General features: G+C 43.8%; 1 protein-coding gene across 3 annotated transcripts in view; it reads right to left on the bottom strand.

Moving 5' to 3' along the window:
- LNX2 (ligand of numb-protein X 2) overlaps nt 1–26,199 on the bottom strand; it is a 217,254-nt gene that overhangs the window by 31,730 nt on the left and 159,325 nt on the right. For all 3 annotated transcript variants that reach the window (XM_069759035.1, XM_069759036.1, XM_069759037.1), the window contains exons 6-7: nt 9,722–9,859; nt 5,498–5,675 (exon numbers count right to left, since the gene is read on the bottom strand). In XM_069759035.1, the coding sequence (XP_069615136.1) occupies nt 5,498–5,675; nt 9,722–9,859 (316 nt within the window). The remainder of the gene's footprint in view (nt 1–5,497; nt 5,676–9,721; nt 9,860–26,199) is intronic.

Here is a 26,199-nt window from a genome sequence, read left to right as displayed (position 1 = left end):
ACTCCGCCCATATGACCAAAAACTGGTCCCGCCAAATTCAGGTGACAGGTTCCCTTTAAGGATGTCATGGTGGGATTTCCTATGCCTGCTGGTCTGAATGAGTCTATGTCTTTGGCCATTCAGATCGGTCGACGCTTGCGCGAGTGTAAATCTGTGCACCATTTGGCGGTATTACCTGAGCTTAAACCTGAGCCTATGCAGTGCGATAGGACTTTGACCAGAGTTGAACGGCAAGAACACAGACGTCTGAATGGGCTGTGTTTCTACTGTGGTGATTCCACTCATGCTATCTCTGATTGTCCTAAGCGCACTAAGCGGTTCGCTAGGTACCATTGGTACGGTACAGTCAAAATTTCTTCTGTCTGTTACCTTGATCTGCTCTTTGTCATCGTATTCTGTCATGGCATTTGTGGACTCAGGCGCTGCTCTGAATTTGATGGACTTGGAGTATGCTAGGCGTTGTGGGTTTTTCTTGGAGCCCTTGCAGTGTCCTATTCCATTGAGAGGAATTGATGCTACGCCTTTGGCCAAGAATAAGCCTCAGTACTGGACCCAGCTGACCATGTGCATGGCTCCTGCACATCAGGAGGTTATTCGCTTTCTGGTGTTGCATAATCTGCATGATGTGGTCGTGTTGGGGTTGCCATGGCTACAAGTCCATAATCCAGTATTAGATTGGAAATCCATGTCTGTGTCCAGCTGGGGTTGTCAGGGGGTACATGTTGATGTCCCATTTCTGACTATTTCGTCACCCACCCCTTCTGAGGTTCCTGAGTTCTTGTCTGATTACCGGGATTTATTTGATGAGCCCAAGTCCGATACCCTACCTCCGCATAGGGATTGTGATTGTGCAATCGATTTGATTCCTGGTAGTAAATTCCCAAAAGGTCGACTGTTTAATTTATCTGTGCCTGAGCACGCCGCTATGCGGAGTTATGTGAAGGAGTCTTTGGAGAAGGGGCATATTCGCCCGTCATCGTCACCATTAGGAGCAGGGTTCTTTTTTGTAGCCAAGAAGGATGGTTCACTGAGACCTTGTATAGATTACCGCCTTCTAAATAAGATCACGGTTAAATTTCAGTACCCCTTGCCATTGTTATCTGATTTGTTTGCTCGGATTAAGGGGGCTAGTTGGTTCACCAAGATAGATCTTCGTGGTGCGTATAATCTTGTGCGTATTAAGCGAGGCGATGAGTGGAAAACTGCATTTAATACGCCCGAGGGCCATTTTGAGTATCTAGTAATGCCATTCGGACTTGCCAATGCTCCATCAGTGTTTCAGTCCTTTATGCATGACATCTTCCCAGAGTACCTGGATAAATTCCTGATTGTGTACTTAGATGACATTTTGATCTTCTCGGATGATTGGGAGTCTCATGTGAAGCAGGTCAGAACGGTGTTTCAGGTCCTGCGCGCTAATTCTTTGTTTGTGAAGGGATCAAAGTGTCTCTTTGGTGTTCAGAAGGTTTCATTTTTGGGGTTCATCTTTTCCCCTTCTACTATCGAGATGGACCCTGTTAAAGTTCAGGCCATTTATGATTGGACTCAGCCAACATCTCTGAAGAGTCTGCAAAAGTTCCTGGGCTTTGCTATTTTTTATCGTCGCTTCATCTGCAATTTTTCTAGTATTGCTAAACCATTGAGCGATTTGACCAAGAAAGGTGCTGATGTGGTCAATTGGTCTTCTGCTGCTGTGGAAGCTTTTCAAGAGTTGAAGCGTTGTTTTTCTTCTGCCCCTGTGTTGTGTCAACCAGATGTTTCACTTCCGTTCCAGGTCGAGGTTGATGCTTCTGAGATTGGAGAAGGGGCTGTTTTGTCGCAGAGAAGTTCTGATTGCTTGGTGATGAAACCATGCGCCTTCTTTTCCAGGAAGTTTTCGCCTGCTGAGCGAAATTATGATGTGGGCAATCGAGAGTTGCTGGCCATGAAGTGGGCATTCGAGGAGTGGCATCATTGGCTTGAAGGAGCTAAGCATCGCGTGGTGGTCTTGACTGATCATAAGAACTTGACTTATCTCGAGTCCGCCAAGCGGTTGAACCCTAGACAAGCTCGTTGGTCATTGTTTTTTGCCCGTTTTGACTTTGGGATTTCATACCTTCCGGGCTCTAAAAATGTGAAGGCGGATGCTCTGTCTAGGAGTTTTGTGCCCGACTCTCCGGGTGTATCTGAGCCGGCGGGTATCCTCAAAGAGGGAGTAATTGTGTCTGCCATCTCCCCTGATTTGCGGCGGGTGCTGCAAAAATTTCAGGCTAATAAACCTGATCGTTGTCCAGCGGAGAGACTGTTTGTCCCTGATAGGTGGACCAATAAAGTTATCTCTGAGGTTCATTGTTCGGTGTTGGCTGGTCATCCTGGAATCTTTGGTACCAGAGAGTTAGTGGCTAGATCCTTTTGGTGGCCATCTCTGTCGCGGGATGTGCGTACTTTTGTGCAGTCCTGTGGGATTTGTGCTCGGGCTAAGCCCTGCTGTTCTCGTGCCAGTGGGTTGCTTTTGCCCTTGCCGGTCCCGAAGAGGCCTTGGACACATATCTCTATGGATTTTATTTCAGATCTTCCCGTCTCTCAAAAGATGTCAGTCATTTGGGTGGTCTGTGATCGCTTCTCTAAGATGGTCCATTTGGTACCCTTGTCTAAATTGCCTTCCTCCTCTGATTTGGTGCCATTGTTTTTCCAGCATGTGGTTCGTTTACATGGCATTCCAGAGAATATCGTTTCTGACAGAGGTTCCCAGTTTGTTTCGAGGTTTTGGCGAGCCTTTTGTGGTAGGATGGGCATTGACTTGTCTTTTTCCTCGGCTTTCCATCCTCAGACTAATGGCCAGACCGAACGAACCAATCAGACCTTGGAAACATATCTGAGATGCTTTGTTTCTGCTGATCAGGATGACTGGGTGTCCTTTTTGCCTTTGGCTGAGTTCACCCTTAATAATCGGGCCAGCTCGGCTACCTTGGTTTCACCGTTTTTCTGCAACTATGGGTTCCATCCTCGTTTCTCTTCAGGGCAGGTTGAGTCTTCGGACTGTCCTGGTGTGGATACTGTGGTGGACAGGTTGCAGCAGATTTGGACTCATGTAGTGGACAATTTGACTTTGTCCCAGGAGAAGGCTCAACTTTTCGCTAATCGCAGACGCCGTGTGGGTCCCCGAATTCGTGTTGGGGATCTGGTTTGGTTATCTTCTCGTTATATTCCTATGAAGGTTTCCTCTCCTAAATTTAAACCTCGTTTTATTGGTCCGTATAGGATTTCTGAGATTCTCAATCCTGTGTCTTTTCGTCTGACCCTTCCAGATTCTTTTTCCATACATAACGTATTCCATAGGTCATTGTTGCGGAGATACGTGGCACCTATGGTTCCATCTGTTGATCCTCCTGCCCCGGTTTTGGTGGAGGGGGAGTTGGAATATATTGTGGAGAAGATTTTGGATTCTCATGTTTCAAGGCGGAAACTCCAGTATCTGGTTAAGTGGAAGGGTTATGCTCAGGAAGATAATTCCTGGGTCTTTGCCTCTGATGTCCATGCTCCCGATCTTGTTCGTGCCTTTCATATGGCTCATCCTGGTCGTCCTGGGAGCTCTGGTGAGGGTTCGGTGACCCCTCCTCAAGGGGGGGGGTACTGTTGTGAATTCTGTGGCAGAGCTCCCTCCTGTGGTCACAAGTGGTACTTCGGCTGATTCTCTCTGTGGAGGAAAGTGGTACTGCGGCTTCTGAGTTTCCTTACTCAGGTGATGTGGTGAAGTCGTTAGGTGCTGCTCTATTTAACTCCACCTAGTGCTTTGATCCTGGCCTCCAGTCAATGTTCTAGTATTGGACCTGTTTCCTCCTGGATCGTTCCTGTGGCCTGCTGCTCTGCATAGCTAAGTTCCTCTTTGCTATTTGTTTGCTGTTTTTTTCTGTCCAGCTTGTCAATTTGTTTTTTCCTGCTTGCTGGAAGCTCTGGGACGCAGAAGGTGTACCTCTGTGCCATTAGTTCGGTACGGAGGGTCTTTTTGCCCCCTTTGCGTGGTTTTTGTAGGGTTTTGTGTTGACCGCAAAGTTACCTTTCCTATCCTCGCTCTGTTCAGAAAGTTGGGCCTCACTTTGCTAAATCTAATTCATCTCTACGTTTGTCTTTTCATCTTAACTCACAGTCATTATATGTGGGGGCTGCCTTTTCCTTTGGGGTATTTCTCTGAGGCAAGGTAGGCTTATTTTCTATCGTCAGGCTAGCTAGTTTCTCAGGCTGTGCCGAGTTGCATAGGGAGCGTTAGGCGCAATCCACGGCTGCCTTTAGTGTGGTTGGAGAGGATTAGGGATTGCGGTCAACAGAGTTCCCACGTCTCAGAGCTCGTTCTTGTTTTTTGGGTTATTGCCAGGTCACTGTATGTGCGCTGACCTCTATGTCCATTGTGGTACTGAATTACCTTTCATAACAGCTACCATTATAACCATGAAGATACAACATAAACAGATTTAAAAAATCATACAAAAAGTTAAACACAATACAAGACTTCAGTAGAACCTGATTTATAGGAAAACAGTTAAATCATTTTTATCATTTAGACCCAGGTCTTCTTACCATAACAAGGGGAAGACCATAATAAGATTCTCATGCAGGTCCATGCTAAGTGGATAATTAAAACAGAATGCCTGGGTAAATTGTATCTAGATAATAAAAAAAGATTTCAGTATTTTCCTATAGATCAGGTCTTACTGCAGTCTTGAATTATTAACTTTTCATAAGACTTTTAATCTGTTTATTTTGTATATTTATGGTCACAATAGTAGCAACATGTATATATTACATATGTTAGTGCTATGAAGTAACAAGCCAGAGGAAGCGTCAGTTAGAGGTGAAACAGTCATTGCCAGAGAAGCGTCCTGCTACTCTCCCTGCTACTGTATTGTAGGCACATAGATTATTGTAAATAAGGAAGAAAACCGCCATTTGTGAGCACTATCTTCTTTCTTCTTGTATGGTAATTTAGACTTTGCTGGGAATATTTGACTGTGCACCACCGTAATGGCTTCTGTTTCCTGAGTGCTGTATATATTGGACAGATTATATTCTATGACAGGTGTAGTGTGGATCAAGCTGTTTGTCTTAAAAAAGGGAGCAGGAGAGCCGAGTATGTAGAAGTTCTCAACAGAATATTGAGTAGGTAGATGTCAGACAAATAGAAGAGTTGAGAAGCAGAAGTCAAGCATTTAGGGGTGGAGAAGTTAGAGAAGTTGGAGAATGAGAGGTGTATTCCGACTCTGCAGTGACTGGCACGCAACAACCTCTTTTTCACTGTTGCAGATGAGAATAGCAGAAGTTCCCACCTCATAAATCATGTAAGAAGATTGATTTTAAGAGGAGTGGATAAAAGTCCCATCAGTGATGTCTCACCAGTCTAGTCTGGATGGATTCAGCCCTGTGTGCCTGAATCCTATATAAATTACCAATTATTCCTACCAGCTTGAATTCTACATCTATCCTGTTCTATTTGTCTGCTAAAATGACAAATGTAGATCTAAACCTCGTTTAATTCTGCTGTCTCTCGCAAGACATCCGTGAGGCTGCACGCTGGTTACAAAGATTGGTAGCTCTCCACTTTTACTCCCTCTTCCTCCCGCTACTGTCATGCCTAATGATTCCATGGGAGCTTTCTTCACGGTAATATGCTTTTCATGGCATGTCACACACTGGGCAAGATCCTAAGACAGACAAAAAGAATATCAGTCAAAGGAAGAGTCGCTCAAACAATACATCAATTAAAGTAAGCACTGTACAATAGTCACTGATAGAAGATGCTGCATGTGCAGCTTCCACAACAGTACAGCAATTTACACAGTAACAGTGGATCGGTGTTCTACACTAGTACAGGTCTAGGCCCACAGTGGCCAAAATGGCTAGTAGGAGAGGTCACAGAACATACTGAACCCATACTTCTTAGTCTGATGCCCCCATCCACGCTCGGTGGCGATTATGTCTCAATGTATGGAGGGTTATGAGGAGCTTTCCCCTCGTGAATACACCGGACTCATAAATTATTGACCCCCATGTATTTTCTGATCACTTCTGTAAGTTAAAGAGCACACTATCTTTTCTATGCCTATAGTAGAGGGTCCTCATCCCATGCTGCCTTACGTAGACATGACAGATCTGCTTTACACATTGTATAACATATTCAATGGTCTGAATTCATGAAAGGGTTCGAAAACCTTTTGCCCCAGCGTTATCTGCTTTGGTGCTCTCCAGTGAGACCAGAAGCGATTACGTCCCATTCTGAAGTCAACTGACCAATGGAGGAAGATAGAGGCCATTCAATATCTGGTCACAATGCCATTACACTGAGGATGCAGCAGACCCCATAATACAAGACGGAGGTAGCAGAGGTACTCACATATCTATCATTCAAGGGGGAGCGGGAATGTGCTTAGTATTATAGATGCATAAGGATAAGGCCTGTATCAGGTGCCAAGCACACTGGTATGTGCAGTGCACCATGCTGGCGGACAGTCGATTAATGACACCCATACTATTAGATAGTATTACCTGATTGTACTATTACCTAATATTACAGCCTGTAAGCCGGCATAGTGCACTACACGTATCTGTGTGACTAGCACCTATTACAAGCGTATCCATGTGCATGGTAATATTAATCAGTCACCCCAATTGATATATGCGAGTGAGTGGCTGGTCAGTATTCTGGAACCTGCGTTGCCTCCGCCTTTTATCATGGGGTTATATTGGTATTGTAACTAGGTGTTGGTAAGTAATGCCTCTTTTTTATGTTGTTGTACAACAGCAGGGTCTGTAATCAGCTACAGCAGTCAGGAGACCGGATGGTAAGGCCACGTGCACATGTTCAGTATTTGGTGAGTTTTTTACCTCAGTATTTGTAAGCCAAAACCAGGAGTGGGTGAAAAATACTGAATTGGTGACGTGTTTCTATTATACTTTTCCTCTGATTATTCAACTCCTGGTTTTGGCTTACAGATACTGAGGTAAAAAACTGACCAAATACTGAACTTGTTATCATGACCTAAGCAAGGAAGTGGATATGTAATATAAATATGTAATTCCTTGGGGTCCCAGCACTGCATCAGCCACGAATCAGAGTGAACAAAGTACATGTCCAAATTCAAGTGCGTGCTGGGCTGGCTCCATGTATTACCGGAATAATTGAAGAACAAAGGGGGGACCCTAGTCCTAGTGAGAAATGGGACAACTAGTGACCAGATAATTATCATTGTCCACATCATTGTGTCGATAGGAAATGATTTTGGTGGAAAATGACTTGGAGTAAGAACTGTACTATAGGGCCAGAGTCATAATACAGACCCAAAGACGCTCTACAGAACCGCACAACAGACCAATAGGTCTATTACAGAGCCATACTACAGAGCCAAAGCTCTACTACAGAGCCCTACTACAGACCCAGAGTCCTGCTACAGACCCAGAGTCCGGCTACAGACCCAGAGTCTGGCTACAGACCCATAGTCTGGCTACAGACCCAGAGTCCAGCTACAGACCCAGAGCCTTGCTGCAGAGCCATCCTACAGACCCAGAGTCCGGCTACAGACCCAGAGTCCAGCTACACACCCAGAGACCAGCTACAGACCCAGAGCCATCCTACAGACCTAGAGTCCGGTTACAGACCCAGAGCCATCCTACAGACCTATAGTCCTGCTACAGACCCAGAGCCATACTACAGACCCAGAGTCCTGCTATAGACCCAGAGTCCTACTACAGACCTAGAATTATACTACATCCCCTTACTAACAAGCCAGAGTCATACTACAGATCCAGAGCCATACTATAGACCCAGAGTAATACTACAGACCCAGAGTAATACTACAGACCCAGAGTAATGCTACAGACCAAGAGTAATACTACAGCCTCAGAGTCGTGCTACAGACCCAGAGTCCGGCTACAGACCCAGAGCCGTACTACAGACCCAGAGCCATACTACAGACCTGGAGCAATACTACAGACCCAGAGTCCGGCTACAGACCCAGAGCCGTACTACAGACCCAGAGCTGTTCTACAGACCCAGAGCCATACTACAGACCCAGAGTCCAGCTACAGACCCAGAGCCGCACTACAGACCCAGAGACCAGCTACAGACCCAGAGTCCGGTTACAGACCCAGAGTCCGGCTACAGACTCAGAGCCGTACTGCAGACCCAGAGCCGTACTACAGACCCAGAGCCATACTACAGACCTGGAGCAATACTACAGACCCAGAGTCCGGCTACAGACCCAGAGTCCGGCTACAGACCCAGAGTCCGGCTACAGACCCAGAGCCGCACTACAGACCCAGAGCCGTACTGCAGACCCAGAGCCGTACTGCAGACCCAGAGCCGTACTGCAGACCCAGAGCCGTACTGCAGACTCAGAGCCGTACTACACACCCAGAGTCCGGCTACACACCCAGAGTCCGGCTACACACCCTGAGTACGGCTACACACCCTGAGTACGGCTACACACCCTGAGTCCGGCTGCAGATCCAGAGTCCGGCTGCAGATCCAGAGTCCGGCTACAGACCCAGAGTCCGGCTACAGACCCAGAATCCGGCTACAGACCCAGAATCCGGCTACAGACCCAGAGTCCAGCTACAGACCCAGAATCCAGCTACAGACCCAGAGCCATACTATAGACCCAGAGTCCGGTTACAGACCCAGAGCCATCCTACAGACCCAGAGTCCTACTACAGACCTAGAATAATATTACAGACCCATACTAACGAGCCAGAGTCATACTACAGATCCAGAGCCATACTATAGACCCAGAGTAATACAACCGACCAAGAGTAATACTACAGACTCAGAGTCGTGCTACAGACCCAGAGCCATTCTACAGACCCAGAGTTCAGCTACAGACCCAGAGCCGCACTACAGACCCAGAGTCCAGCTACAGACTCAGAGTCCGGTTACAGACCCAGAGTCCGACTACAGACGCAGAGCCGCACTGCAGACTCAGAGCCCTACTACAGACCCAGAGCCATACTACAGACCCAGAGCCATACTACAGACCCAGAGTCCGGCTACAGACCCAGAGTCTGGCTACAGACCCAGAGTCCGGCTACAGACCCAGAGCCGTACTGCAGACCCAGAGCCGTACTACAGACCCAGAGTCCAGCTACAGACCCAGAGTCTGGCTACAGACCCAGAGTCCGGCTACAGACCCAGAGTCCGGCTACAGACCCAGAGTCCGGCTACAGACCCAGAGCTGCACTACAGACCCAGAGCCGTACAGCAGACCCAGAGCTGTACTACAGACCCAGAACCGTACTACAGACCCAGAGCCGTACTACAGACCCAGAGTCCGGCTACAGACCTAGAGTCCAGCTACAGACCCAGAGTCCGGCTACAGGCCCAGAGTCCAGCTACAGACCCAGAGTTATACTACAGACCCAGAGTTATACTACAGACCCAGAGCCGTACTACAGACCCAGAGCCGTACTAACGAGCCAGAGTTGAACTATAAAGCCAGAGCCGTACTGCAGACCCGTACTAAAGATCTAGAATCTTACTATAAAGCCAGAGTCATACTAAAATGCCATCAGCTCCATATGAAATCCCCTATGCCTCTGTATGGAATAGGAGGCATAGAGGAACAGTAAGGGACCACATACATCTATGGGTTCCAGCTATACAACTCAAAGTTTCACCCAACAAGTTAATTAAACTCTGAGATCTGACAAACCAACAGTAATTGGATAAACTGTGTTGATAACTTCAGAAACTCCTCACCCTGTGTGCACTGGGCCTGTGATGATACACTTGCTGCAGATGGTGATGAGACTGGCTAATGCCGACTTCTCGGGTGATGTTAGCTGCTGGATGCTTTACAGGTCGAGATACCGTTAAATGGACTCGTTCTCCGCTACCCTGTAGTAGAGCACAGGAATGTCAGACGAACCTACACGAATCAATACAAATATCTCTCAATGTGGTTTCTGTAAGAAATATTCTTGCTTTGATTCTTAAGAGCCTGAGGGCAGAATAAAATTCTGCAATTTATTGTCCTACAGAAGAAAGAAATTGTAGAATACTTAGCACAGTATATAGAGAGGCTTTAATTTCAAGGTGATGGATTATCAGACATTCTGGATTATTAGACGGTAAAAAAATCTATTTCTATTATAGCTACAAGAGCCCAAAATAAAATGGAAATATAAAATCTGCTTTTGAGGGCGCACTTGTGGGAAAGTACCGTATATAACCAAGGCACCTGGCTGGTGTTAAAGGGGTTCTCCTATGCAAATAAAGTTATCACCTATCCACAGTAAAGATGATCACTTATTGATCGGTGGGGGTCCAACTGCTGTGACCCGCACCAATTGCCAGAAAGAGGCACTTTAATCCCTGTTAGAATGGAGCGGCAGTGTCCATGTCTGACCGATACTCCATTCATTCCCTATGGGAGGCAGAGCACTCTTGGCTTCTTCTGGCAGCTCCATAGAGAAGGAATGGAGTGGTGTTTGTGTATTTGAACTGCAGCTCCATTTTGTAACAGGTATAAAAGTGCCCCGTCAGATATAAAAATTCTCCCGTTCTACTGATCGGTGCGGATCCCAGGGGTCAGACCACCACAATTATCCGTTATAACCAATCCAGCAGAAATCCGTTGGCAAAAAAGTTGAGCAGATACCACTTTTTAGTTCATTTTTACATAATTGATCTCTGCTGGATTAGTTTTTTTTTTAACATTGATGTCTATGGACAACAGATCCGTTAATTAGCCATCCATTTTTCTTTCATTTGGAACGGATCCTTTTTTCACTTACTGGATCCAGTAAGACTAAAATGTTGTGTCTGCTCACCTTTTTTGCCAACAGATTGCTGCTGGATCCCTTCTATCTAATCACTACTGAACATGCGAGCATAACCAAGTATTAATGTAAGTAATTTCCATATATGATGGGCAGTACTATGAAAATACAAGGATATAGTGGGGAGATCCGTACGCAAGATACGCTGTACGGACCTAAGCAGTGTGGGCAGATCACTCCAGCAACTATTTTCTGCATGATGGCATCAAAATAGGGTAATTAACTCAAGTACAAAATGTCTCTAAATTACATTCCCAGCTTAAAAAGAAAAAGTTTAGTTAGTTACTCTTTAATATTCATTTATATGGGCTAATAATGAACGATCACATATAAGAATGCTCGTTCCCCATCGTCAGCCAATAAAAGAATGCCACCGATCTGCCAACAAACCTGCAAAAGGCTTCTTCCATGGCTGATTCGGTCATTTACCCTACTTTTTTTTCAGGCTCCCCATTGAATCTAATTGAAAAAAAACACACAGTTCGACAGCGTGGGCAGGTGTTTTTTTTTTAAAATCACATCCACTTTGCTTGGACAGATGAATGCAGCAGACTTTCTTCACAAAAAAAATGTGGTTCTTTTGCTACATGGGCACATATTCTAAGTTTCGAAATGAGGTTGTCATACAAGTAGGGAGAAAATTACAGGTAATAACCATAGAGGTGCCTCCTAGGAATGGGTAGAAGAAGTCTATAACAGGGGTGTCAAACTGCATTCCTCGAGGGCTGCAGACAGGTCATGTTTTCAGGATTTCCTTAGCATTGCACAAGGTGCTGGAATCATTCTCTGCAGGTGATTAAATTATCACCTGTGCAATGCAAGGAAATCCTGAAAACATGACCTGTTTGCAGCCCTCGAGGAATGCAGTTTGACACCCCTGGTCTATAACATAGTCAAGTGGAAATCACTTCCATCCAGTCACGATGTTTCAAGTGATTACACTAAATATCCACAGGAATATGTTATACTGTAGTTGATAAGTCACCTAAAATGACAATATGCAGAATAATCTACACGCACTTTGAGACATGATTATTGAAACGTTCCCGTAAGAAACACCACCATTTTTTATCAACTCTTAGAAGAAAAATAAAGCTTTTTGACTTTACACACTTGCTCTGATTACACTGTGTTACAAAGGTTTTGTCCCTCGGACAATTTTGAGTGTTCCTGATAGATTTTTTTCTTGCTGATTTCAGAATATTTCCTACCACGTAAGTTTTTTGAGAAATGACACGAAACATTATAATATTCTGTTATAATTCTAAAAACACGGGTTACACTGCGCAACAAAAGCAATTGTTCACAAGTGTTTTGCAGACGACTTTCGTAATCCGTGATTTTAGAATTACAACACAATTCGTTTCTGAAATCAGCATGAAAAAAATCTATCAGAAACACTCAAAATTGTCCGAGGGACAAAACCTTTGTAACAAAGTGAAACGAAAGTCGTCTGCAAAACACTCTTGAACAAATGCTTTTGCTACTGACATCGATGCACATGTATGTAGTGTCTCGGATGTCATAATGTAGACCATAAACTGTTGTTTCTTAACCCCTTACTGCCAGCTGACCGGCAGTGAGCTGACCTCAAGGCCGCAACATGTCAGCTGTTTTTAACATGTGCCAGCAATAGGCGTGAGCAGAATCGCACCTATTAAGTAGTTAAATGACGCTGTCAAACTATGATAACGGGCATTTAAATGCACTTCTGGATGCCAGTCCGGAAATACGCGCAGTGAGGACCCCCGTCACATGATCGGGGGTCTTCACTGCGTTGTCATCACAACCAGAGGTCTCCTCGAGACCTCTATGGTTGTTGATGGCAGATTGCTATGAGCGCCACCATGTGGTCGGTGTACATAGCAAGCCTGTAATTCTGCTGCATAGAGGTGATCTGAGCATCACCTCTATGTAGGTTTATTGCAAGGTATTGGAAGAAATATTAAATAAAATATAACTTTTAATAATTCCTTAAAAGACCCTATAGGTCAAGAACAAGAAACAAATAACAAATAGACCATGTACCAATAACAAATAGACCGTGTATGTGGAACTCAAAAATAGGTACTAATTAGTTGAATACATTTAGTATATATTCCTATTATTTGTTTGAGCTACTATCAAAACACATAGGACATGTAGGCAAGACAGTTATATACCTTGTGCCACAGTAAAAGCAAAAAGTGCACTTCGATATTCCTATGTGTGTAATAATAACAAGGAACGATTTCACCCAGTGTATATGCCACAGTCTGCGTGTGAGTCAGATCAGATAAACCAGTCCTGGTGGTCCGGGGATGGGGGGAGGAAAATCAAAGTCCTCAAACATATGGGAGATGATGGTGATACAGTCATATCATACCTGGGCATACAAGTGGATGGCTTTTAAGTGTTTGAGGCGTTTTGATGGTAGCTCAAACAAATAATAGGAATATGTACTAAATTTATTCAACTAATTAGTACCTATTTCTGAGTTCCATATACATACATGGTCTATTTGTTATTGGTACATGGTCTATTTGTTATTTGTTGTTTGTTTCTTGTTCTTGACCTAAAGGGTATTTTAAGGAATTATTAGAAGTTATATTTTATTTAATATTTCTTCCACTGCCTTCCTATAAACCATGAACAGGAGTGGTAGCTCTAATTTATATTCATCACCTCTATGTAGCAGAGGCGATCACGTTATGTCAGCTTCTAGCCTCCTATGGAGGCTATTGAAGCATGCCAAAAGTTAAAAGTTAAAACAAAAAGTGTTTAAAAATATAAAAAAAGTAAATAAAAAAAGTTCCCCAATCAAAATAAAAAAAAAAAAAAATTAAAACCTACACATATTTGGTATCACCGCATCCAGAATCGCCCGATTTATCAATAATAAAAAAATTAACATGATCGCAAAATGGTGTAGCGATAAAAAAATCAAAACGCCAGAATTACCCATTTTTGGTCGCCGCGACATTGCCTGTTTATTGCATTTTAATGCAATCAAAAGAACGTATCTGCATAAACATGGCATCATTAAAAACGTCAGCTCGTCCCGCAAAAAATAAGCCCTAACACGGCCATATTGATGGAAAAATAAAAAAGTTATGGCTCTGGAAAGAAGGGGAGCAAAAAACGAAAACAAAAAAAAAAATTGAAAAAAGCTCTGGGCATGAAGGGGTTACAGACTTTTGGAGCACATGTTCGTGTCCAACATATCAGAATCTATAAGATACAATAAAATTTTCTCAGGGGACAAGAACTTCCCTGAAATTTGTTGTGCAGTGTTACACAATCTATGGTGTGCTAGCATCCAGGTTTGGGTATTTCCTTTCTGCAGAACATGGAAGACATGAGAAGGTCGAAAGTAACTGAATGGAAGTTAAAGCGCTTCTCACAAAATTAGAATATCATCAAAGGTTAATATATTTCAGTTCTTCAATACAAAAAGCGAAACTCATATCTTATATAGAGTCATTACAAACAGAATGATCTATTTCAAGTGTTTATTTCCGTTAATGTTGATGATTAAGCCTTACAGCCAATGAAAACCCAAAAGTCATTATCTCAGTAAATTAGAATAATTAAGTAAGCCACATAAGGCCATTGCTAAAGAAGCTGGCTGCTCAAAGAGTGCTGTATCCAAGCATATTAATGGAAAGTTGAGTGAAAGGAATAAGTGTGGTAGAAAAAGGTGCACAAGCAACCGGGATAACTGCAGCCTTCAAAGGATTGTTAAGAAAAGGCCATTCAAACATTTGGGGGAGATTCACAAGGAGTGGACTGCTGCTGGAGTCATTGCTTCAAGAGCCACCACACACAGATAAGATAATGACTTTGGGGTTTTCATTGGCTGTAAGCCATAATCATCAACATTAACAGAAATAAACACTTGAAATAGATCACTCTGTTTGTAATGACTCTATATAATTTATGAGTTTCACCTTTTGTATTGAAGAACTGAAATGAATTAACTTTTTGATTATATTCTAATTTAGTGAGAAGCACCTGTAGATATAGTAAGTCTTGGGTAAAACCTGCTGAAGTTTTAGAAGAGGAGTCTTCTACACCCACGCAAAAAAAGTTACCGATCACATTACGACTAGACAGGTCTAGCCTCGCTCAATTCACTTGTATTGAGTGAGGACTTGCATGTCGAGTCAGAATTTGACCACATGTATGAAAATGGCACCTGTCCGATCCCAGTGCTGATGTCAGAGCATCCTGACAGTGTGCAATATACGCACCGCAAGGACCCACAACTCTGCAGTCACGTAGAATGACTGGAGACTTGATCCCCAAGCCCGGAGACCACAACATGGTCCAGACTACAATCTAAATTAGATCCATTTATCTTTGGTCCAAAGGTGCTGCAGCAAGCGCATGTGGTTCTCAATCTGACCGATAGTGGCTACACAATTCTGCAGGAAGACAGCAAAACCGGACAGTCAATAGCACTGGTGGTATTGGCAGTGGCATGTGTATTCAGTACCCTCAAAGAGGTAGTCCACCTTTTTTTTATCTCCTGCTGCTCCTTTCATCATTGCCTAGGTCTCTCGCTGGTATCTTTACTTTCTCTTCCAGCAGAGATTGCATCCAGCCATCAGAAGGTGCAACGATGACTGACGACCATGTGAGTAGTGGCCTCCATTAGCACATCTGTCCAAGGTGAGTTTATTACAGAGACCCCTTTGTCGACAAGCATTGTTGCCATATATTTTCTACATTTTTTTCTGTACTGAAGCACCTTGTTTTATTTATTTGTAGGAAGAATTGTCTTCACGGCAGTGTTCCTCAACTCCAGTCCTCAAGACCCACCAACAGATCATGCTTTCAGGATTTACTTAGTATTGCCCATACAGTATGATAATTCCATCACTTGTTCTAAGAAATCCTGAAAACATGACATGTTTGTGGGCCTTGTTGACTAGAGTTGAGGAACATTGCTATATATGCATTCTCATACAGGGCAAGCTGTCAATCAATTAGTTACTCCGCCCACTGGACTGCTAAGAGTATGTGCATGCAAAGTCTTTTTTAGGTAGCAAGAAACACTTAAAAAAATTAAACATAATGCGCTGCAATGTAAAAATTAAATTGCTGTGCACACCTTCAACCAACTGTTAGTTTGTTTTAACCTTTTCAGAGTTCAGAAACCATGAAGTGGTTAAAAGAAAAAGCATGTTAATTCTTTATAGTTCAAAGTATAGGGATAAGATGCCGGAGACAGAGGTGCCACAAAAAAAGACAGAAAAACTGCCAGAGAAGACACTTCAGGAAATAGAGCAGCTTTGCCTAGGAACACCTTAGCGTCTCTGTAGTTGAAATTAAGAAATTGTGTGCCCATACCCCAAGCCTGCCAACAGGAAATTTAAAGGGAATGTCAGTAGGGTCAACTCTCTTGAAGGAAATCTGTCACCTATCTTTTCGTATATAAGCTGCAGTGACAGATTCACTTTAAGCCGTCTATATGGGCTTGCAGTTTATAGAAATATGAATGATCCCTTGATATCTGCATTCCGATGTCAAATTTCAGAGAAATCCAAAATTTTTCTTATATCTAAATAGGCTGTTAAGATCTATGGGCTGGACATACATCTCCCAGAAAATCTACCTCCAGAGACTATTTTAAATGAAAGGCTGCATTACCAGTGTGAGATGTGTAATGACTGACAGTCTGCTCTCCTGATCTACGTCTCATACTGGTAACTCCCCCTTTAATTGAAAATAATCTCCGGAGGTAGATTCTCAAGGAGATCTATGTTCGACCCATAGATCTTAACAGCTCATTTACAAATTAGGAAAAAAGTGGATTTCTCAAGGATAAAATATAGGATCGCAGATATCCAGGTATCTTTTTATTCAATTTTATATGACCTACAAGACGATACAGATTGCTTAGGAGGATTTATCCTACTGACAGATCCCCTTTAATCAAGCATTTAAAGTGAACCTATATATCTGCCCAGTTTTCCTTGCTCTGTAGCATGAATTTTCACATCAGACACCACCTTTATTGTAGCAGGTTTCTTTAGAAAAAAGCAAAAGCGTAAAAAACGATCTACCTTTCCGAATTGTTTGTTAGGAGTGAAGACACACCATTGTGTTAGAAGAAATTTGGGCCACAGCAGCACAGCGCTGACCTCTAAAAGCAGTAAAGTACAGGTTGACCACAGTACGACACTTTTCATGATTGCAGTTCTCTGTAAAGATGTCTCGATAAGATGTAACAATGTGTTCTGGCACACTTACCCAATGTTGGCATGCTTCAAAAAAACAATTCACATCTCCAGTTAGCCAGATTTCATGATTTAATGAGTCCATCTGTGAAGAATTATTTCTCTGCTCGGTGTTATTTCATCTTATTTCTGAACACGTAATCTTTTTTTAACTTCTTAATGACCAGAGTATTTTGGTCATAAGTGAACAGACACTTTGATGCATGTGGTGGTTTAATGTCCCTAACTTTTTTTTTCCCCCTGGGATTCCAAAATAGTGTTTGCAGGGTCATTTTGGTGATGCTCACGTAATTATTTTTAATATTTATTCGGCATAACATTTACAAAAATGTACAGTACAGACCAAAAGTTTGGACACACCTTCTGATTTAAAGATTTTTCTGTATTTTCATGACTATGAAAATTGTACATTCACACTGAAGGCATCAAAACTATGGATTAACACATGTGGAATTATATACTTAACAAAAAAGTGTGAAACAACTGAAATTATGTCTTATATTCTAGGTTCTTCAAAGTAGCCACCTTTTGCTTTTGCCACACTCTTGGCATTCTCTTGATGAGCTTCAAGAGGTAGTCTCCGGGAATGGTCTTTCAACAATCTTGAAGGAGTTCCCAGAGATGCTTAGCACTTGTTGGCCCTTTTGCCTTCACTCTGCAGTCCAGCTCACCCCAAACCATCTCGATTGGGTTCAGGTCTGGTGACTGTGGAGACAAGGTCATCTGGTGTAGCACCCCATCACTCTCCTTTTTGGTCAAATAGCCCTTACACAGCCTGGAGGTGTATTTGGGGTCATTGTCATGTTGAAAAATAAGTGATGGTCCAACTAAACGCAAACCGGATGGAATAGTATGCCGCTGCAAGATGCTGTGGTAGCCATGCTGGTTCAGAATGCCTTCAATTTTGAATAAATCCCCAACAGTGTCACCAGCAAAGCACCCCCACACCATCACACCTCCTCCTCCATGCTTTACGGTGGGAACCAGGCATGTAGAATCCATCCGTTCACCTTTTCTGCGTCGCACAAAGACACGGTGGTTGGAACCAAAGATCTCAAATTTGGACTCATTAGACCAAAGCACAGATTTCCACTGGTCTAATGTCCATTCCTTGTGTTCTTTAGCCCAAACAAGTCTCTTCTGCTTGTTTCCTGTCCTTAGCAGTGGTTTCCTAGCAGCTATTTTACCATGAAGGCCTGCTGCACAAAGTCTCCTCTTAACAGTTGTTGTAGAGATGTGTCTGCTGCTAGAACTCTGTGTGGCATTGACCTGGTCTCTAATCTGTGCTGCTGTTAACTTGCGATTTCTGAGGCTGGTGACTCAGATAAACTTATCCTCAGAAGCAGAGGTGACTCTTGGTCTTCCTTTCCTGGGGTGGTCCTCATGTGAGCCAGTTTCTTTGTAGCACTTGATGGTTTTTGCCACTGCACTTGGGGACACTTTCAAAGTTTTCCCAATTTTTCAACTGACTGACCTTCATTTCTTAACCCCTTTCTGACATCTGACATACTATCCCGTCGAGGTGGGGTGGGCCCGTATGACCACCGACGGGATAATACGTCATGCCCTTTAATGCGACACCGCGACTTAAGTCGCGGTGATCGCATTAAAATTCCGACGACATCTTACCTGACGGAAGATGGCCTCGGCATCTTGGGGTATGGCGCCGCCCCCCCAGACTTCCGATCGCTGTGATTGGCTGTTCAATTCTGAACAGCCAATCACAGCCTTTGTCATTGTTTCAGCCAATCACATTGGCTGAAACAGTGAGGTCCCAGGCTGGGATCGAGTACCGATGTACTCTATCCTGGGGCCGGTGCCTGGCAATGGCAGGCATCGGCCAAAACCCCCGGATTGGCGTGATCAACGATCACGCCAATCGCAGGGCACAGCGGCGGTGTTACCGCGCTGTGCCCTGCCGGTAACTACCTGCTCCAGAGCCTTTAGGTGCCTGCCTCCTGTGCCCTGCCTGCTGTGCCCTGCTCCAGAACCTGCAGCTCTGATTGGCACGATCGATGTGATCGTCAATCGCGCCAATAACAGGGCACAGCAGCGGTATGACCGCGCTGTGCCCTGATGGTGACCTGCCGGTGACCTGCCTATGATCGGAGCTGTGAGCTCCGATCATAGGCTGGTACATAGCAACACCGGTGTCACCATGGCCTCCTCTGATTGGTGGGATCGATGTGATCATTCGATCCCACCAATTACAGGCCACAGCAGCAGTATGACCTCTCTGTGACCTTTTGTTTCTTTTCTTTTTTCCTCCACATCCACTCCACATTTCCGCGCACTCCCAGCCGCCGCCGAACTTTGATAAGTGACGCGGTTCACTTATCAGAGCTCTCGTGCCTGCCATTTTTTTCACATCTCCGTTCACACACCCAGCAGTCGCCGAACTTTGATAAGTGACGCAGTTCACTTATCAGAGCTAGGGCCTGCTGTTTTAGACTTTTCCTTTCACAGGTATTTTTTTTCTCCCTATTTGCTTTTTTTCCTTTAGCTTTTTCTTTTCAGAATAGTTTGCACCAACACTATCTCCCCCCACACGAACACATAGTTACCAATAAATTACAGCCAAGCACCATACTCACAAAAAAAATGTCCCGTTCTTCCCAGCAGCGCTATTCAGCGGAGGAGGCATATGCTTTCCTTGCCTCCGACACTGATAGTGAGGGAGAGGAATTCCACATTCCTTTACTCTTCAGATTCTTCATCCTCTTCCTCCTCATCTTCCTCCTCGGGTCCTGCGGAACCGCCACGCAGACGCCCCAGGACAGAAGATGAGGCAGCGCCCACTCCTGAAGATGAACCAGTGCGCCCCTCTTCAGACCCCATATGGACCTCGCCCCCCAAAAATTACGAGCCACTGATTCCTGATTTTGTGGCAGAATCAGGAATCACGTTTGACACCACCGGCCTCACAGAAATAGACTTTTTAAAAGTCTTTTTCTCTGAGGATTTTGTTAACCTCATGGTGGAGCAAACTAATTTGTATGCTCGGCAATTTTTGGAGCAAAACCCCGGTTCATCATTTTCTAACTGGTCTCCTGTAGACGCAGTTGAAATGATGCAGTTTTGGGGCCTGGTCCTCCACAAGGGGATCGTGATGAAACCAGAAATTTGGCAATATTGGAGTGTAGATATTTTATATAACACTCCAGTGTTCCAAATGGTCATGGTTCGGACGTGTTTTGAGGCCATCCATAAGTTCCTGCATTACAATGATAATGCACGGTGTCCCGCACGAGATGACCCCAATTTTGTTCAAAGTTCGGCCGGTCATCGAACACGTCAGCAAAAAGTTTGCTGAAGTGTACGTGCCCAAAAAGGGACATCTGCATGGATGAGTCCTTGGTTCATTTTAAGGGGCGGCTCAGATTCCGTCAATACCTGCCCAACAAGAGGGCCAGGTACGGAATCAAACTCTACAAGCTGTGTGAGAGTACCTCAGGGTACACCTACAGCTTTAGAGTCTACGAAGGGAAGGACACCAGGATTGAACCTCCTGAGTGTCCTTCTATCCTGGGAGTGAGTGGGAAAATTGTGTGGGATTTGGTGCACCCACTGCTGGATAAAGGTTATCACCTCTACACCGGTAACTTTTATTCCAGCATCCCACTCTACAAATCCCTCTCTGTGCGAGGTACCGCAGCCTGCGGTACTGTCCGCAAAAATCAGAGAGGCCTCCCAAAGACGCTACTTGGGCAGATGCTCAGAAAAGGTGAGAGCAAAGCCCAATGTAGCGACCACCTACTGGTGGTCAAGTACAAGGACACAAGGACAAGAGGGATGTTCTTCTCTTGACCACCATACACGGTGATGGCAGTGCCCTCAGCAGTGTACGGGGTACCTCTACACAGGTCTGCAAACCGGACTGTGTACTGGGGTACAACAAAAACATGGGAGGCGTTGATCTCAGTGCTTTGAGAAAGGCCAAGGTGTGGTACAAAAAGCTGTCCGTGTACATTGTACAAATGGCAATGCTCAACGCTTTCCTGCTGTCACGATGTGCACGACACACTGATATGTCATACCTTCAGTTCCAGGAGGTAGTGGTTAAGGCCCTGATATTTGGCACGAGGGAAGGAGCGGGCCCCAGTACTTCTGGAACTGAGGGTGCTTGTATCGTACCAGGTCAGCATTTTCCGGGGGTGGTTCCGCCAACTGATAGAAAAGGTAAGCCACAAAAAAGGTGCCGAGTGTGCTATAAAAGAGGAGTACGCAAGGACACCATCTATCAATGCGACACCTGCCCCGACAAACCTGGCCTGTGTATGAAGGATTGCTTCAAATTGTACCACACCTCCATGCACTACTAATTTACTTAACAGGAACCAGTAGATTAGTTCCAAAGAGGGGGCACATCTAAGTAAGTTCCTTGGGGGTCTAGGTTCCAAAATGATGTCACTTGTGTTTTTTTTTTTACTGTTTAGGCACATCAGGGGCTCTGCAAATGGAAAATGATGCCCTCAGACCAGTCCATCAAAGTCTGCATTCCAAATCGTCACTGCTTCCCTTATGTATCCCGAAGTGCCCAAACAGTTTTTTCCCACATATGGGGTACCAGCATACTCAGAACAAATTGGACAGCAACGTTTGGGGTCCAATTTCTCTTGTTTCCCTTGGGAAAATAAAAAATTGGGGACTGAAAGATCATTTTTATGGGAAAAAAATAGAATTTTTTATTTTCACGCCGGGCGTCATAAACTTTAGTGAAGCACTTGGAGGTTCAAAATTCTCACCAAACACCTAGATAAGTTCCTTAGGGGGTCAAGTTTCCAAAATGGGGTCATTTGTGGGGAGTTTCTACTGTTTAGGCACATCAGTGGCTCACCAAATGAAACATGATGCCCGCAGACCATTCCATCAAAGTCTGCATTCCAAAACGTCACTACTTCTCTTCCGAGCCCCGAAGTGTGCCCAAACAGTAGTTTTCTCCCACATATAGGGTACCAGCGTACTCAGGACAAATTGGACAACAACTTTTGGGGTCCAATTTCTCCTGTTACCCTTGGGAAAATAAAAAATTGGGGACTGAAAGATCATTTTTGTGGGAAAAATATAGAATTTTTTATTTTTAGTGAAGCACTTGGGGGTTCAAAGTACTCAACACACACCTAGATAAGTTCCTTAGGGGGTCTAGTATTCAAAATGGGTTTACTTTTGGGGGATTTCCACTGTTTAGGCACATCAGGGGCTCGCCAAATGCGACATGGCGTCCGATCTCAATTCTAGCCAATTTTAGCTTGAAAATGTCAAACAGCGCTCCTATCCTTCTGAGCCCTACCATGTGCCCAAACAGTGGTTCCTCCCCACATATGGGGTATCAGCATACTCAGGACAAATTGGACAACAACTTTTGGGGTTCAATTTCTCCTCTTACCCATGGGAAAATAAAAAATTGGGGACTAAACGATCATGTTTGTGGGAAAAATAGGATTTTTTTTATTTTCACGCCCGGGCTTTATAAACTTCTGTGAAGCACTTGGGGGGTTCAAAGTGCTCAACACACACCTAGATAAGTTCCTTAGGGGGTCTAGTTTCCAAAATGGGGTCACTTGTGGGGGGTTTCCTCTGTTTAGGCACATCAGGGGCTTGCCAAATGCGACATGGCATCCGATCTCAATTCCAGCCAATTTTAGCTTGAAAATGTCAAACGGCGCTCCTTTCCTTCTGAGCCCTGCCATGTGCCCAAACAGTGGTTCCTCCCCACATATGGGGTATCAGCGTACTCAGGACAAATTGGATAACAACTTTTGGGGTCCGATTTCTCCTTTTACCCTTGGGAAAATAAAAAATTGGGGACTAAACGATCATGTTTGTGGGAAAAATAGGATTTTTTATTTTCACGCCCGGGCGTTATAAACTTCTGTGAAGCACTTGGGGGTTCAAAGTGCCCAACACACACCTAGATAAGTTCCTTAGGGGGGTTTCGTTTTCCAAAATGGGGTCATTAGTGGGGGGTTTCCACTGTTTAGGCACATCAGTGGCTCGCCAAACGCGACATGGCATCCGATCTCAATTCCAGCCAATTTTTGCTTAAAAATGTCAAACGGCGCTCCTTTCCTTCTGAGCCCTGCCGTGCGCCCAAAAAGTTGTTTCCCCTCACATGTGGGGTATAAGCGTACTCAGGACAAATTGGACAACAACATTTGAGGTCCATTTTCTCTTTTTACCCTTGGGAAAATAAAAAAATTATTGCTGAAAGATCATTTTTGTGACTAAAAAGTAAAAGGTTAATTTTTTCCTTTCATGTTGCTTCTGCTGCTATGAAACACCTGATGGGTTAATAAACTTTGTGAATGTGGTTTTGAGAAGCTTGAGGGGTGCAGTTTTCAGAATGGTGTCACTTTTGGGTATTTTCTGCCATATAGACCCCTCAAAGTGACTTCAAATGTGAGGTGGTCCCTAAAAAAAATGGTTTTGTAAATTTTGTTGTAAAAATGAGAAATTGCTGGTCAAATTATAACTTATAACTTCCTAGCAAAAAAAAAAATTTGTTTCCAAAATTGTGCTGATGTAAAGTAGACATGTGGGCAATGTTATTATCTATTTTGTGTCAAATAACTCTCTGGTTTAAGAGTTTCAAAATTTGAAAATTGTGAAATTATCTAAATTTTTGCCAAAATTTCCGCTTTTTTCACAAATAAACGCAAGTTATATCGAAGAAATTTTACCACTGTCATGAAGTACAATATGTCACGAGAAAACAGTCTCAGAATTGTCAAGATCCGTTGAAGCGTTTCGGAGTTATAACCTCATAAAGAGACAGTGGTCAGAAATGTAAAAATTGGCCCGGTCATTAACGTGCAAACCACCCTTGGGGGTAAAGGGGTTAAAGTAATGATGGCCACTCGTTTTTCTTTACTTAGCTGCTTTTTTCTTGCCATAATACAAATTCTAACAGTCTATTCAGTAGGACTATCAGCTGTGTATTCACCAGACTTCTGCACAACACAACAGATGGTCCCAACCCCATTTATAAGGCAAGAAATCCCACTTATTAAACCTGACAAGTGTGCAAAGCAGTCATCAAAGCAAAAGGTGGCTACTTTGAAGAACCTAGACTATAAGACATAATTTCAGTTGTTTCACACTTTTTTGTTAAGTATATAATTCCACATGTGTTAATTCATAGTTTTGATGCCTTCAGTGTGAATGTACAATTTTCATAGTCATGAAAATACAGAAAAATGTTTAAATAAGAAGGTGTGTCCAAACTTTTGGTCTGTACTGTATATTTTTTTTATTATTTTTAGTTTCTACTGGTATTAGAATAGGTTCCTTATTTTGTTCTGGTCGCTTTAATACACCATATGTATAGTATTGTGTAAACAGGATGGCTTCAGTGATGTTTTCTGTGGGTATGAGTATGGTTTTTATTTCAATTTTATTTTCTATTTTATTTAGCTATTTGGTAACATAATATGTCATCCATGAGGTTATGGAAGATTTCTGGGGGATGTTTATACATTTTCATTTTGTAGTTTTTCGACTCTACCTTTGCTGTCTATAGGAGAACCAGGTTTGAGGAGCCCCTCGCAATCACATTAGAAACTGAAAGAGATGTTTGGGTCTAAGTCCCAGTAGATCTGCCATGCCAGGTGATCAGAACACCATAGGCAAGTCATTGAGTGCTGTATAGGCTTACAAAGAGAAGACAGAAGCATTTACAAACTGCTTCTGCCTTCTAGTTGGGGGATTCGACAGCTAGGTGCCTGACCGACTCTTGCTAGATTACATGAGAAAGAGCTTTAAACCAAAATTGTACAATTAAAGAGTAACCGTCATTTTAGTTTTTATTTCAGACATCAATATGACATATGAACATAAGCAACTTTGAAACATATTTTATCAATGAAATCTGTTACTTTCTCCTCCTGGACAGATCTTCTCAATTCAATGTTAAAAGCTGTAAAATCTGTGTTCAGTGAAGACAGATTTTCCAATTACTGAGATAAGAGATGACAATTGGTGGTAATAAAATTCTATGGGGGTGGTAATAAAACCTTTGAGGAGGTAGGTAGAGGCTCAGACAGAGGCTCTGCTGCACGTTCTCCTAAAACGACAGTTAGGGTACCGTCACACATGCTTTTTGTGACGTAGCAACGATATCGTTAACTAAATCGTTATGTGTGACAGCGACCAACGATCAGGCCCCTGCTGGGAGATCGTTGGTCGCTGGGGAAAGTCCAGCACTTTATTTTATCGCTGGATCTCCCACTGACATCGCTGAATCGGCGTGTGTGACGCCGATTCAGCGATGTCTTCACTGGTAACCAGGGTAAACATCGGGTTACTAAGTGCAGGGCCACGCTTAGTAACCCGTTGTAAATGTAAAAAAAACAAACACTACATACTTACATTCCTGGTGTCTGGTCAGGTCCCTCGCCTTCAGCTTCCCGCACTGACTGGTGAGCGCCAGCCAGCCGTAAAGCAAAGCACAGTGGTGACGTCACCGCTGTACTTTACGGCCGGCGCTCAGTCAGTGCAGGAAGCTGAAGGCGAGGGACCTGACCAGACACCGGAATGTAAGTATGTAGTGTTTGTTTTTTTTACATTTACAACGGTAACCAGGGTAAACATCGGGTTACTAAGCGCGGCCTGTTGTGAATTCTGTTGTCGAACTCCCTCCTGTGGTCGTGAATGGTACTTCGGCGAGTTCTGTCTATGGGTTCCCTCTGGTGGCTGTGAGTGAAGCTGCTGCTTCTGAGGTTCCTTACACAGGTGACGTGGTTTATCATTTGGTTGGCTGCTCTATTTAACTCCTCTCAGATCGTTACTCCATGCCAGTTGTCAATGTTTTTGCATTGGTTCAGTTCGCTCCTGGATCTCTCTGGTGACCTGCCTTCTCCTGCAGAAGCTAAGTTCCTGATTGTCATTATTTGTTCACTGTTTTCTTGTCCAGCTGATTATCATGATTTTGTCTTGCTAGCTGGAAGCTCTGGGATGCAGAGTGGCCCCTCCGCACCGTGAGTCGGTGCGGAGGTCCTTTTTGCACACTCTGCGTGGTCTTTTGTAGGTTTTTGTGCTGATCGCAAAGTTACCTTTCCTATCCTCTGTCTATTTAGTAAGTCTGGCCTCCCTTTGCTGAAACCTGTTTCATTTCTGCATTTGTGACTTTCATCTTTACTCACAGTCAATATATGTGGGGGGCTTCCTTTACCTT

This window comes from Ranitomeya imitator, chromosome 3 (genome assembly GCF_032444005.1).
Source record: "Ranitomeya imitator isolate aRanImi1 chromosome 3, aRanImi1.pri, whole genome shotgun sequence".
NCBI classification, from domain to species: Eukaryota; Metazoa; Chordata; class Amphibia; order Anura; family Dendrobatidae; genus Ranitomeya; species Ranitomeya imitator.
The sequence above is the reverse complement of the archived record's forward strand: the minus strand, read 5'-3'. Positions and strand labels throughout refer to the sequence as shown.